This window comes from Salvia miltiorrhiza, chromosome 3 (assembly GCF_028751815.1).
Source record: "Salvia miltiorrhiza cultivar Shanhuang (shh) chromosome 3, IMPLAD_Smil_shh, whole genome shotgun sequence".
NCBI lineage: Eukaryota > Viridiplantae > Streptophyta > Magnoliopsida > Lamiales > Lamiaceae > Salvia > Salvia miltiorrhiza.
Genome location: NC_080389.1, coordinates 13,447,240 through 13,462,072, shown reverse-complemented (window position 1 = coordinate 13,462,072; position 14,833 = coordinate 13,447,240). Strand labels below are relative to the sequence as shown.

At 35.1% G+C, this 14,833-nt stretch overlaps 2 protein-coding genes across 2 annotated transcripts; both read right to left on the bottom strand.

The window, feature by feature from the left end:
- Positions 1–1,262: 1,262 nt before the first annotated feature.
- Positions 1,263–2,801, bottom strand: LOC131017565 (F-box/kelch-repeat protein At3g23880-like). The gene is made up of 2 exons (XM_057946367.1): positions 2,595–2,801; positions 1,263–2,511 (listed from the first exon to the last, which is right to left on the bottom strand). The coding sequence occupies exon 2, from the start codon at positions 2,509–2,511 to the stop codon at positions 1,351–1,353; it is 1,161 nt and encodes a 386-aa protein (XP_057802350.1). The 5' UTR covers positions 2,595–2,801; the 3' UTR covers positions 1,263–1,350.
- Positions 2,802–8,177: 5,376 nt separating this feature from the next.
- Positions 8,178–8,898, bottom strand: LOC131018386 (F-box protein CPR1-like). The gene is made up of 2 exons (XM_057947114.1): positions 8,680–8,898; positions 8,178–8,591 (listed from the first exon to the last, which is right to left on the bottom strand). Exons 1-2 carry the CDS (start codon positions 8,896–8,898, stop codon positions 8,178–8,180), a joined length of 633 nt encoding a protein of 210 aa, XP_057803097.1.
- Positions 8,899–14,833: the final 5,935 nt, after the last annotated feature.

Sequence of the window (14,833 nt, the reverse complement as noted above, 5' to 3'; positions counted from 1 at the left end):
ACGCCCTTAGTGGATAAATAGTCTTACCGTGTAGGATAATGAGGTATTGAAATTGAATTATAAGAATGGATTGTGAGTTTAGGGTGCTTTTTATTAGTGTTTGTAACGTTGAATTATAAGAATAAAATCATTCTAAAAGGAAATTGATAGTCTTGGCAGCTGTTCTATAAGGCAATTATGTTTATGGTGTGTTTTCGAATTTGCAGTATTTTAATCCCATCGCTGAGATAACGGCATTCCCCAGTTGCTCACTCTGCTACATCTAAAGAGAGTTGATATATATAACATACATTTATGTATTATCAATAATTACATTTTGTTATGATAATATTTACTTCATCAAATAAATAAAAGTACAAATTCTCATTCATAAAAGTAATAATTATTGTGAACAAATATAATCATTTTAAAATATTACTTTTTTTTATATTAATAGTTACTTTATATTATAATAATAATAATTACTACTTGAAAAAAATTAACACAAACAAAAATTGTAAACCATAATAATTCAGAAATAAACGAAAAATCATCCCCCAAAATTAAAGAAACACAACATTGAAGCAAGAGTTTAGAAAAAAAAAAAAAGGATGGCCATCCTTGAAAATCCGTCCCCTGCAATACCACCAGAGTAGACGAAGCCGCTGACGGCGGCGATGCGGAGGATCTGGCCATCCTTTTTGAGGACGAAGGAGACGCAGCGGTAGGAAGCAGCGTCCGTGTCGGCGACATGGAACCTTCGCCGGAAACGGAGATGAAGAGAGATGAGAGGTTGAGGAAACGAAATGACCAGATATTAGGGTTTGGATTGGGAAATGGATGCGAATCTGGAAATTGAATTCGGGTCGAGTAATCATTTTCAACCTTACAATGGATTCTATATAGTATAGCCGTCAAAATTGATGAGAACTAACTTCAGCCGTATAAAAGGATTGTATATATATAAACAACTACATCAATTACATGAACAACAAACTACTTGTTATCTTGAATGACTTGAGCAATAAGATTAAACAACAACATAAATTACATGAATAAACTATGAAAGATTTTCGAGGTAAAGAATGTGAGAGGGTGATATCCAGTTGGGTCATCAATAAAACCATTATATGATGGTCTAGATCACTAGGGAGCTGAGGTTCTATATATATAAAAACCAACTCAAGAAATAATCTCATCACATAAGAGAATAACCAATGTGCTTTACTTGTATAGAGACATGGAATTATTCACTCCACGATGGGTATGAATAAAAGCTTAAGAAACAAAACACAACCATTTGTAATCAAATCAAACTATGTAAACATTAATGTCAAGAAATATCATCTTCTAAGATTATACTTCCATCTTTCATACATCTTCTGGCGAGACTAAACTTTCAACATAGACATATGAACTTAAACCCGCAGAAGCCTCGGGAATGCGGAACACATTATGAACATTGTAAACCAACAAAGTGGATCCACAATCTACCAAAGTCTTTCCATTTAGACGTACCAATGGTGGTTGAAGCAGCTCATTAAGATGAGAAAGAGTCGCCACTTCCTCCCAAGCCTCCTTCATAACCCAAACTCTAGAAATTCCAGGATAGTAATATAATAAAGGACTATAGTATATCACGCAAAGGCAGCCACCAAGCACACCCACAATATATTTTTCATTGTAAATCTCTTTATGATGAAAGGGAAGCTCAATCTTTCCAAACACCTCACTCTTCAAGTCCAAGAAAATAATATCTTTCTGATCATCTTCCGTCTTCCGCCAGTAAAGCTTCCCACCTGCAAACCACCCCCTTATCCAACATGAAAGTAAATCATCGCAAAACTCAATTGTTTTCCATGATTTTGTCTTTGAACTATAAACTTTGCCAACTCTTTCCCACTCGTCATTATCAATTATATCAACCAAAAGCACAAACACCTTATATTCACCACTCGATTCAACCCAACCGAACCCCAAATTCAAAACATAACTGGGACTAGAAATTTCTAGCAGTTTCTTGGAGATTCTAGTGGATGGGTTCCACAACTCAATTCTTCTTCTTGGTTCGTCGAGAATGCAGAGCAGCCCATTATAGCAGCCCAAAGTTAGAGATGGCATCAATGTAGTATTCGTTGGGTGAGGTAAAGGAGATGGAGAGACACGTGAACTCAACAACGACTGCAGAGAACATTGTACACACCTACCAAATGTTTCCTTCTGTAAAAAGACCCTTTGGTGGGGGAAAGATGGGTTTTTTACTGAATTTTGATGATGCGTTTTGATGAAGCGTTCGCAGCCAATTAAAGAGCCCCATGATTTCGAAACGCACCTCAATCTCAACAGTGATTGCACTGGCAATCTTGACAGTACTTCTTCAATGATTGCTTCCGGAAAATGGAGAGATTGCTGATTTCTTCTTCTTCTTCGTCCTCTTCTTCCTCTTCTTCTTCTTCTTCTTACTCTTCTTCTTCTTCTGCCTATTCTAGCACTTCTTGAAAGAAATTTTTGAACTTTCTTCTCATTCTTCATCTATGTTAAAGTTTCCATAACAATAATATATGAAATCAAATTAACGAAGAAGAATAGCAAATCAACTATGAGCTGGTGGTTACCTTAGCAAGACCAAAACCGGCGGAAATCAAGGAAGATGATGGTACGGGTGTGGTGGCGTCACATGGCGATGGTGTTGTTGACTACTGCTTTCGATCTCCACTGCCAAATCTTCAATATATGTTTCGAGGGTTTCTGTATTTGAAGAGGCGAGGGTTTTAGGTTTTTGTATTTCCAACAAATAGTTTTATATGGCTTTCGGGGAATCAGAGAGATTGGGCTCAATCTTATATTTCCAACTAACTTATTCGACACAATCTATACAATCTATAATATCGGTTTAAAAAAAAAATCGTCATTTTAAAAGTGATTTAGCAAAACGTGATTTAACTTTGTGCTTGAGATAATCGCGGATTTATAGTCAATTTTATACAGTTTTTATCCTTATTTCCTGAAAAGAAAATTAAAAAAACTTTTATATTTACTAAAATCGAGATAATATATAGTACTTTTTGATGTAGTTTGCAACAATAATATTCAATCTAATTAAGATAGGAAGATAGTATGGATTGAGTCCGATCCGACTTATGTGGTCGAGGTATTGGTGGATGGGCCTAGGAATAGCAATCGGGTATGACGGACACGGATAGTGGCTATCCATACACATAGTCACGAACTAAATGGATAATGGATTTCAACCACAAAACTATCCGAGGATATTAAATGCTATCCAAACCCGCTATCCGTCGGATACCCACTACCCGCCACCCATTGAATATCCGCCACCCGTTCTCCAACAGATACCCGTGAAACATAATTTAAATATAAATTAATAACAAATTTAAAATTAAAAAAAATACTACAAATCATATAGTTCAAATCCACATCTTGCATCGATGTTCAAATTTACAATTGACAAAATTTAATTAAATCCAAAGTTAATATCCAAATTCATCAACTAAAATTTAAAATTCAACAAAGTCATACTCCCTCCGTTCCTAAAATAAATTCCTCTTTTTCCATTTTGTGACGTCCCCCAAATAACTTCCTCTTTCTTTCTTTCCATTTTTGGACACCTACCCCACCACTAATAATAATTTATCTATTCTTACTTTTCACTTTTCACCACTTCCAATACTAATTATAACACTTTTCAAGACTTTCAATAATAATTATATCACTTTTTCTCCACTATCAATACACTTTACAACTTTTTATTAAAACCTGTGCCGTCCCCAAAGAGGAAGTCGTTTCAGGGACGAAGGGAGTATTATTCCTCAACAATTGAAATAGAGCAATCCTCATTGAACTCTTCTTCTTCGTCTTCGAGGCATGTACAAAAACTTTCATTCTTTCCTTGATTTATGAAATAAATAATTATTTGACAGGTATTTCGCGGGTATTTTCGGAGGATCACAGATATTTTTCGCGGGTAAATGAGTTTCGTGAGTATGGATAGTAAGTATCCAAACTCATAACCACGAACTAAATGGATAGTGAATTGTAACCACGAAACTATCCGTGGATATCAAATGTCTCTCAAACTCGCACCTAGGGTTGGGTAGTCGCGGATATCAATTACTCGCGGGTAAATTGCCATGCCTAGATGGGCCTCCTTTAATTCCTCACAGGCCCGTGAGTGTCAGTTTAAAGTGTGTAAAAAAATATTTAGGCCACTATCTTAGGGTGAGTTTTTCGAATTTGCAAAAATTGGTTAATTATTTTAAATTTTGACTTACGTGAACCACAATTTAAGTATTTTGAATTTATAGTTACTATTTTTTAAAGTGTTGCTATATTTCGTGAGAAGACATGCAATTTACTAAGACAAATCTTTAACTTCGTTGAGTGCATTAGTGCACCCACTTTAACTTCGTATCGAATATAAATATATGGTACAACTGGTACAAATTCATACTGATGAGGAGTAATATATACAGAGCAGATGAATGGATTTGGATAGAGGAATCGTTCGGGTCAGAGGAACCATTTGGGCCAGAGGAATGGGTTCGGCCAGAGGAATGGGCTCGGTCAGAGGAATCGCGAAAGTCAGAGGGATGATTTACCCACAAAATAGTCAACGGTAGGAATGACTACTTCACTCGGGAAGCGCCTGAACAGAGGAATTACTCGTTTGCAGAGGAATGAGTAAGACAAGCGAAATTACCACGGTACCCCCGACCACGCGGGGAGCATGACTTCTAGGATGAAATTACTATTTTACCCCTCGAATGTACTCTATAAATATCCCATGCACCCATATTGTGTATTTTTTACGTGTTCTCTATCAATACAATAGCGAACTTACTTCCTCTCGGCAATTCAACTCTCTTCTTTCGGTTTCCACGATCAACACTAGGTAAAACTCACAATCTAATCACAATTCATCGATTAAAGTACCACCCGCTCGTTCGGGTCAGAGGAACCATTTGGGCCAGAGGAATGGGTTCGGCCAGAGGAATGGGCTCGGTCAGAGGAATCGCGAAAGTCAGAGGGATGATTTACCCACAAAATAGTCAACGGTAGGAATGACTACTTCACTCGGGAAGCGCCTGAGCAGAGGAATTACTCGTTTGCAGAGGAATGAGTAAGACAAGCGAAATTACCACGGTACCCCCGACCACGCGGGGAGCATGACTTCTAGGATGAAATTACTATTTTACCCCTCGAATGTACTCTATAAATATCCCATGCACCCATATTGTGTATTTTTTACGTGTTCTCTATCAATACAATAGCGAACTTACTTCCTCTCGGCAATTCAACTCTCTTCTTTCGGTTTCCACGATCAACACTAGGTAAAACTCACAATCTAATCACAATTCATCGATTAAAGTACCACCCGCTCGATCACAATTCACCAGCTGGCGGCGTCTGTGGAAAGTCTATGAGTTTAAGGCGTGAGTTTCCGCTTGCGCATGCAGATCTGCAATGGCGAGCGGATTTGCGTGCGCAGGCCCTGATTAGTCCGATGATTCGAGTACCCAGGTGGATTCGGGGTGGTAGATCTACTTTTTTCGCTCCGATCCATCTGAAAACTCATAGATTCACGGGTTTTGTTGCTTTTTCATATGTGCATGTTTGGAGGATGGGTAAAATCGAGAATCGGGTGCTGATATCTGTTTATTTTGCATGCTATGCTGTTAATTGTGTGTGGTTCTCATGTTTTCTCGTGTGATCTTCGTTTTCTATCGTATCTAACGTGTTTTACTAACGATCTCTCGGTTGTTGTTCTGTTTTCATTTGTTTTGGGGTTTTCTGGGTGGTTTCTCTGGCAATCTGTCTTTTCTGCCGAATTCGAATCTCTATTGTTTTTTCTCCGCGTTTGAATCCGTGCCCTGGGTTTATTTCTCGGCGCATGGAAGTATTTTGGTCGGGGATTCATAATGGCCTTCGCGCCAGTATTCGGGATTTCTTATGTCGAGGATTCCTTTGACAAAGGGTGGTTTGATCTGTCTTTTATTGGGATTTTTCTCACATTTTTTACGTGTAGGTACCATGGACTCTTCTGACGTTCGTCGTACCCTCGAGAAGGACCTTGACAACATCGGGCTCAATTCTGCCACCCGTACTGAAATGTCCGTCTCTCTGCTAAGCAGTCTGCCAGTCAGCACTATTTTCTCTACACCGCCGAGCTTCCTCAACACCTCCGCCACCCCACTGACGGGCCAGAATGTCACCCCCCAGAGAGATCTGCTCTGGTGGCCGCTGGATCTGAGTTGCAAGGCTTGGTCCCCACATTTGGTGGTGGGCCACTAAACTTCGTCCTGGCAGAGCAGATGATGGCTCTGTTAAATTACGTTGTTGTGCGTCAGGCACTGGGAACTCTGCTCCTGTCAACTGTCCCCGCTACTGCTCCTCTGCTGGGAATGCTCAACCAGCAGAACACTAAACTCCCACATCATGTTGCTCTGGAGGTGAACGAACAACTGGCCAATAAGCAACCTGCGCTGCCGAAAGAAACACAGAAATTTCCCGCTAAAAGGGAACCGTAGAGGAGCCCAGAGGGGAGCCGCGCTATGCTGAGTAGCATTGTCCGAAGGGAGGCAGTGGATGAGTCTGATAGTCATTCCACTACTCCTGTTTTCGAGGAGGAGAGGCCGAGGGAAAACGCAAAGCTGAAAAATTAGGTGTCACAACTGAAAAACCAACTCAAGGATCTGGAGGATACTCTGAGGGAGAAATCTCAGAGGGTTGAGAAAGCACAGAGGTCAGAGAGATCTCGTAGAGCAGAGAAGTCATACCGGTCAGAGAAGTCCCGTCAGACTGAAAGGTCAGAGGGACGGGAACAGGAGTACACCTCTGGCAAACAGGGACACAGGGGCCACAAACGCTACCACGCTCATGACTCACCGAGAGACAGGAGGGAGCATGGGAGATACAAGGATGACAAGCGTGCCAAAACATCAAGGGCCCAAACCACTACTAGCCGGAGCCCATTCTCTGCTGATATCTTGGCGGATACTTTGCCAAGGAGCTACAAGCCTATCTCACTTGACTACGACGGTACCACTGACCCGCAGGTGCACCTCAACCGGTTCGAAGGACTAGTCACGCTACACATAAATTGAATATTTACATAAATATATCCAATTAAAGGTCTTATCGTGATCTTTAATTTGATATACATATTAAATATTTTATAATTAATCGAATTTCCAAATTTTGAAAATAAATAAAACAACAAATAAGAAGTTAAAGAAATGGAAAATAAAAGGAAAAATATAGTTTAAACATAAACCTTCAATTTTATTATAACTACAAAATCGCAACTCAATTTTGAAATTGATTTAAAATTGATGTCAAATTGAAAACTGCCTTTTTAATATAGTATTGATATTGATTTTTGCTGATATGTTTTATTTATTTATAGTATATATCTATGGACTATGATGTACTAGGTATTTGTTTATGGGATAGACAAATTCAGAGTTCAGAGTTTTGAGTTTTTGCGCTAAAAATACTGAAAAATGATGAAAAATAATTGAAGAGTTGAGGAGGAATGAATTCAGCGGCTTCAAGTTTATTTAGGTAATTATATATTTTTTGAAGTGAAAATTGAATGGCCATATGGTTTTGTATTGATGCTTATATGTATTTCTGCTTCCACTCTTAAGCATAAGTGCTTAATTAACATGTGATGGATCTATGATGTTTCAAGGGATTCATTTGATGTTGATATAGTTTGTAGTTGTATTTAGGTGTAGAGACTCTTACGTGCGTATGTGAACTGGGTTATTTGGGCTTCTTATCGATAGTTTGTATGGAGGAAGATTTTAGGGATATTTTTTGCTTCTCTTTCTCTCCTTTCTTCTCCACTTTCATTGGCATCAGAGAGTGAAGGCTTGGGCTATTTAGGTTTCTACAATATTACGTTTGGTTTCTTTATATTAGAATTGAAGAACATAGCTGCTTTGATTGAGATGGGGCTCTGATGCAGGAATTAAAAAAGAAAAAAGTTGGAAAAAAAAAGAAAAGAAATTCGCTCATCTGATTTCTACCCCCTATTTACTTGCCGGATTTATGAAGAGCATGCGATTTTGTGCATGTGTGTCGAACTAACTAATTAAATCATGATAAACTAGCTACTGTCAAGAAACTGTTGCAAATCAAGGTTAACTACTTTTAACTAAAATATAATTAACCTACACCAAATTCTTTTGAGGAATTGGTGAGACTAAACTCTCAGGATAGAAAAACACTTTGCAACAACGGGTAAACTTCTCGCTTGGCTGAGTGATCACTTCCACCCAAGACTCCTTCACCCCATAATCCTTCATAACCCAAACTCTGCGTTTTCCATTACCAATATCATCACACACCACACTAAGGTATCCCTCTATCACACACAGCCACGGGCGTATCCCGTCGCCCTCTTGTAATTTGCACGGTAGCTCCATTGTCCCAAACACCTCAGTCTTCAAGTCGAAGGATTCAATGTATGTATATCCGCCACTCACTGCGACCCAGTGAAGCCTCCCACACGCAAACTTCCCTAAAGAGCAATGCCAGTCGAGGCTCCCGTGCTCCACCGTCTTCCATGAATTCGTCTTCGAGCTCTAAACCTTACCCAATCTCTCGTGATCATCTACATAAAGCATACCAACAAACACCTTGTGTGCGCTACTCTCTTCATCCCAACCAAACCCTAATTTCGTTAATTGAAGATGATGAATAAGTAAGGCCAATGTCTGGTAATTCGATGGAGATTCTAGTGGCTGTGTTCGACACGAAGAAACGACACTCATCGGTGTTGATAACACACACAAGCCCATTGCAACAACCCGCAACGAGATCAGTCGTGATCATCAGACGATCATCGGTTGGATCATCGATAGGCGATATATTTACCCTCTCTTCATCCATTTAGGAGTTGATGATTACTCTCCAATGGGAATAATTGTGGTTGTTTGTAGAATTCTTCAGGTGGGTTTTGATGAAACGTTTGCTGCCTATCAAAGAACGCCATGATTTCGAAACGCACCTGAATCTCAAGAGCGATTTCACCGGAAATCTTGGCAATATTTCTTCTTCGATGATTTCTTGATGGAGATGGAGAGATTGTACAGAGCTGCCGGTTTTCTTGTTCAGAAACTCAGCATTATCCATCTGAAAGAGTTAATAAGGTTTCGTTTACAATTTGATGGCAGTTTTATATATAGCTTTTTAGTTATAGTTGGAATAGATTATTATTAGTACAGCAAAGACATTCATGGGTTCTAGATATCTTAGGGTTGCTTATTTTCTTCAGGAATTATAAGTTTCTTAGACTTTCTTCAAATTTCTTGTGTTATTTAATTTTATTTTAAATCATCGATTAGGGTTGGTCATACTCAATTGGGAATTATAAGTATTTTCTATTCGGATTTTCAATGTTAATTAAAAAACTTTGTTGGGGTTGATTATTTCATTATTAGGGTTGATAATAATTTTTTTTCTTAACTTTAATTGATAAATTTTTATTAAGGTTAATTACATTATAATTAACTTTTATATATATAGTTAATCTATAATTAAGTTTGAGGGGAAGATACATGTGAATGTCTAATCTATACAAAAAATATGTTCTTGTTCTAATCTGTCTAGCTAGAGAATGCATAAATTTGAGTTCGAGCACAAACTAAGCTTGTTAAATTTTATTAATTTTATAATAATTATTATAAAGTAGAAAATTAATATTATATAATAAACTCTGATTAAAATTTATTACAGGAAAAAAAAGAATTAAAAAATGCATATACCCTAATTTTGGAATAATTTATTGAACTAATTATTTTTAAACTTAAAAAATGTAAATTAAATATTTAAGAAATAATTATAAACACTACTTAGATTAATGTAACATATATAGGTAATAAATGTTAAATTAAATTAAATTAAATTAAATTAATGACAACATATTAAAATTAAAGAAAGAAATCAAAGATAGGGCATGGGGTAGGTCATGATTAAATTTGGGATTGAAGATTCCAAGTGCTGATTTTGACAAATTAATACTCCCTCCGTCCCACGAATCTTGACACGTTTAGTTTCAGCACGGGAATTAAGGAGTTGTAGATTTATTTTTTAAGTGTGATAAAACATAAAAGTGATAACGTAAGAGATAGAAGATAATAAAGTGATAAAGTATGAGAGATAATGTAATTAAATAAGACTAATTATTACCTTATTTGGAAATGTGTCAAGATTCGTGGGACGGCCCAAAAAAGAATACGTGTCAAGATTCGTGGGACGGAGGGAGTATCAAACTATGAAAACTCATGCAAATTATGTGAGTCCACAGTGATGCGGTCTATAAATTTCTTTGTTTATTTTTTTTTTGAAAAAACCAAAAAAAATTATTTTCGAATATCTATCGTCATATCTATCTGTCCCACTTCAAATGTCTTGTTTTCCTTTTTGGGTTGTCCCACTTCAAATGTCTTGCTTCCTTTTATGGAAAAAATTATCCTCAAAAAGTAGAATTTTTGGGACCCACATCACCTTTTCAACTCTACACCACACCACTTAATAATATAATTAACATTTTCCTAAATAATTGTGCCGAAAAAAAACAAGGCGTTTTATTTGGAACGGAGGGAGTATCTTTCAATATGAGTATTAATTAATTGGTCAATATATAATATAAAAGCGGTGTTTCTTTACCTCCAAATTAATTTTCTATCCCTCTAAATTTTTCCTCCATGTTTTCTTTTTTCTATTTTAATTCGTTTTAAAAAATTATTAAATTTTGATTAATGAAAAAAATACTTCATCTGTCCGCGATATCGTTTCCACATTTGCTACTTCGGTCCGTCCGCGATATCGTTTCCACTTCCATTTATAGTTGCAGGGTCCACATAACACTTTATTCTCTTACCTAATTATATTTTCACCTTTATGGTGGGGCTCAAACTCCACTCACTATACTATCCACTACTATCCACCACTTTTCTTAAAACCCGCGCCGTCCACAATGTGGAAACGATATCGCGGACAGAGGGAGTATTAAATTTGGATGCTAAATTAAAGATTACGAAATATCTTCAATTCGATGTAAACATTATAAAAAATGAATTTGAAATGAATAAACTATGATCGTTTAAAGTGTCAAAGTTAATTTGTGTTAATTCTCTCTCACTTATCTATAATATTGAGCATCATACTCTTTTTTCATTTTGGTTCGTTTATTAATGAAAAATAAGTAGGTGTCGTTTTTTACTTTTAAAAACCTTCACATGATTATTTGATTATAATTATTTTAAATTTAAACATTTTTAAACTATACTAATTTTTAATGCATTTGAGGAGAAAGAAAATTGTACTAATTTTAATATGAATTTATAAATAAAAAGTTAATTATATATTTTAAAATTAGAATTTAAAATATTATATAGATTTATTTAATTATATGTACAAATTGTTTATTTATTTACATATTTTTTGTTATGTTTTTCTTTTAATATTATTCGTATTTTTCTTGATTTTTAAATTAGTATTGGGCTATTAAATAAGAACTTGTAATAATAATATAGTTTGAACTTTTAAGAGCCCAAAAACACGTACTCCCTCCGTCCGCCAAAAGTATGTCATAATTACTATATTGGGTGTCCGCAAAGATTATACTATTTTTCTTTTAAGGCAATGGTCCCACCATCCACTTTTATATTTTATCCTTACAAACACTCTTTATTTACAAAAAATCCACCCCAAAATCAATCTCAACCACACATCTCATAAAGTGGTGGGACCCTTTCTCCATTACATCAAAATTATCACCAATTTTATTAAATCTCGTGCCCGGCGCCAAAGTGTCATACTTTTGGCGGACGGATGGAGAACTTTATTTACAATCAATATATTTAATTATAATTATACATATTTAAATATTAGAGTGGATTTTGAAAATGGCCTATTTGTTTTAGTAAAATTAAAAATTGTCCACTAAGATAAAAAAAAATTAAAAATGGCCATTGCTACCATTTTACCCTTAAAACATTACCCCTTTAAAAATTCGCACATTTCACAACCAGTCGAATTCACAACCAAAATTTTTAATTTGGTTGTGAATTCAATTTAATTCACAACCAGCCGAATTCACAATCAGAATTTAATTCACAACCAGAATTTATTTTGGTTATGAATTCAAGTAGTTGTGAATTTGAGTTTTTAAAATTTAAATTCACACCTAAAACTAGAATTTATTTTGGTTGTGAATTCGAGTTTTAGTTGTGAATTCATAGATCTGGTTGTGAATTCAAGAAAATTAAGTTGTGAATTCAAGAACATTAAGTTGTGAATTGATCGAGCTGATTGTGAATTCAAGAAAATTAAGTTGTGAATTTATAAATTTGGTTGTGAATTCAAGAACATTAAATCTTGAGTTTTTATTAACAGCTATAAAAAAGCAACCGAAAATGGCTAATTCAAATCCAAATCTCATCATATTCCATCCTAGAAATAGAAAATAATTACATACAAATCTAAGTTTCATATTTATGTCCAAGTATTACAAAAATAATAAATAAATAAACAACTTCTAAGAAACCCTAGATCAGATATAAAAGAGTAAACTAAACCAAGCTTGGAAATAGGCTACGGAGAAGCAGATCTAACATCTTGCTTGCACAAACAAAACTCTAAAAATGATCAATTGCCAGAAAATTTGCTTGGCTCGACTTGAAGTGGCATGTTCCTACCATTTTGGGGGTGGCATTCGCGCGCACTATGGCATCCAATTCTTCGAGGATCCGAGAGATGGCTTTGAAGAGGTCGATACTGTTGAAGCACCAAGTTCAGCCGCTCCACAGCCTTCGTTGGCGGCGGTTGTTGCTGGTCTTGGCCTGCCGCCATTAATATTTGATCGGAACTCCGCCGAGTGGATGGTGACAACAACTCACCGTAATAAGCGGCGGCGATGGCGAAGGAAGATCTACGACGTAGAAAAAGGAGATCGACGGCGGAGAGAAAGCAGATCGGTCGGAGGAAACCGTGAGAGAGAGAGAGAGAGAGAGAGAGAGAGAGAGAGGAGAAGGGGAACCGTGAGAGAAAGAGAGGCTATTTTTTAAATTGTTATTGTGAGGGGTAGTTTTGACTTTTTGCTCAAAAACTGGCCATTTTTTAATATTTTTATTTCATAGGTTAGATTTTAATTTTACAATATGAAAGTGGACACTTCTATATATTAACTCTAAATATTATTATTACATAATACTCATTAAATTTAATATTATACTCATTAAGTCGATAATATTGTTGTTATACACTATTTTAAATCACATACCAATATTTGAATTAACATAATTTTTTTTATATAATTTAACTCATAAATAATGATATTTTAATATATTTTATATAATTTAAAATTTTAAAAATAAATAAATATATATATCGTGACTCGTACATCACACGGGAGGGTGCACTAGTTCTTATAAAGACCAACTAAAATAAATACATGGGATCTCTCTAAGCAGTTGATGTGGAAGGATGATTAATTCACAATAATAAAAACATATACAGAAATGCAGTAGTACGTGCTGAAAGATTCTTGTGAGGATTTGGCTGAGACTAAACTTTCAACAAAGACATAATTCGGAAAGCGGCGGTAACAATCAATATTCTTGAGCAGCCAAAACTTTCAACCATTTTTTCTTCAACTAATGTTTCCATTCGTTTAATCTGAACCTTCGCAGATCAACATGTCGTGATTTCCGGGTGGATTGAAAATTACAACGCATGTTTGATAGCATATAGGTAATCTATTAAGTAGGTGTTTATCCGTATTTTTATTTGGATCAGAACGTATCAGATAGGGTTGATTTATCTAACACAATATATTTTATTAAAATCGTGATAATAGCACTTTTTTATGCAATTTGCAACAAGAGTCAATCAATTAGTTTGTGTTGCAATATTGATTTTGATTAAAATGTTAATTTAAATTTTTTATAATGGTGTCAACAATTAAATTGAAAAACTTTAATAAATATGATATTTGAATCTAAAACTTCTATCATTGAGTGAGAAATATTGAGGAAATAAATTTCGTGGGAAAAATAAAAAAAAAACTAGAAGTTGGTGTGAAAAACAAGAAAATACTCAAAAGAATAATGAAGACCGATGGCCGATCATTCTACGGTGGCAGCTCCGGCAGACATGTCCATATTAATTTGGGGAAAAATAAATTTTATAGGAAAAATCAGATGAGCACAAAGTTCGTGTATTTATATTAAAAAAATAAAGTTTGTGGGAAAAACAAAAAAATGCTAATTTTTTTTGTATTTACACGCAGATAATCGTTTTAAATAAATAAGTCGTTTATCATACTAAATTTTATCAATTTTTGTATATCAGTTACTTTGGTTTACCGTGAAAGTGCAATATACCGGAACTAAATACGATAAATAGAAACAAACTTAGTACGATATATAGAAGGTATGATAAAGGTATTAAAAGAATCAGAAAAAATACGAATAATATAAAAAGGTATAATAGAAAATGGTTATATAATAATAATAATAAAAAACTCGTACACATAATTAAATAAATCTATATAATATTTTAAATTCTAACTTTTATGTATATAACTAATTTTTTATTTACAAATTCACGTTAAAAACTAATACAAATTGCATTCTCCTTAATTACATTAAAAACTAGTGTAATTTTAAAATATTTAAATTAATTATAAGCCAACAATCATGTAGATGAAATATCTTGCTCGCAAAATATTCAATATGGCTCTCGTGCAACTTCTGGCGAGAATAAACTTTGATGTTAAAAATACTATTCATCGTTCACTTTAAAATTAATGACGTGGGCG

What these genes read in the sequence shown, in the direction of transcription:
- LOC131017565 (XM_057946367.1), bottom strand. Translation starts at nt 2,511, where the DNA reads ATGAAGAATGAGAAGAAAGTTCAAAAATTTCTTTCAAGAAGTGCTAGA.
- LOC131018386 (XM_057947114.1), bottom strand. Translation starts at nt 8,898, where the DNA reads ATGGATGAAGAGAGGGTAAATATATCGCCTATCGATGATCCAACCGAT. An exon ending in CTTCAATTAACGAAATTAGG is followed by an intron (nt 8,592 to 8,679) that starts GTTTGGTTGGGA and finishes GGTAAGGTTTAG; the next exon opens with AGCTCGAAGACGAATTCATG.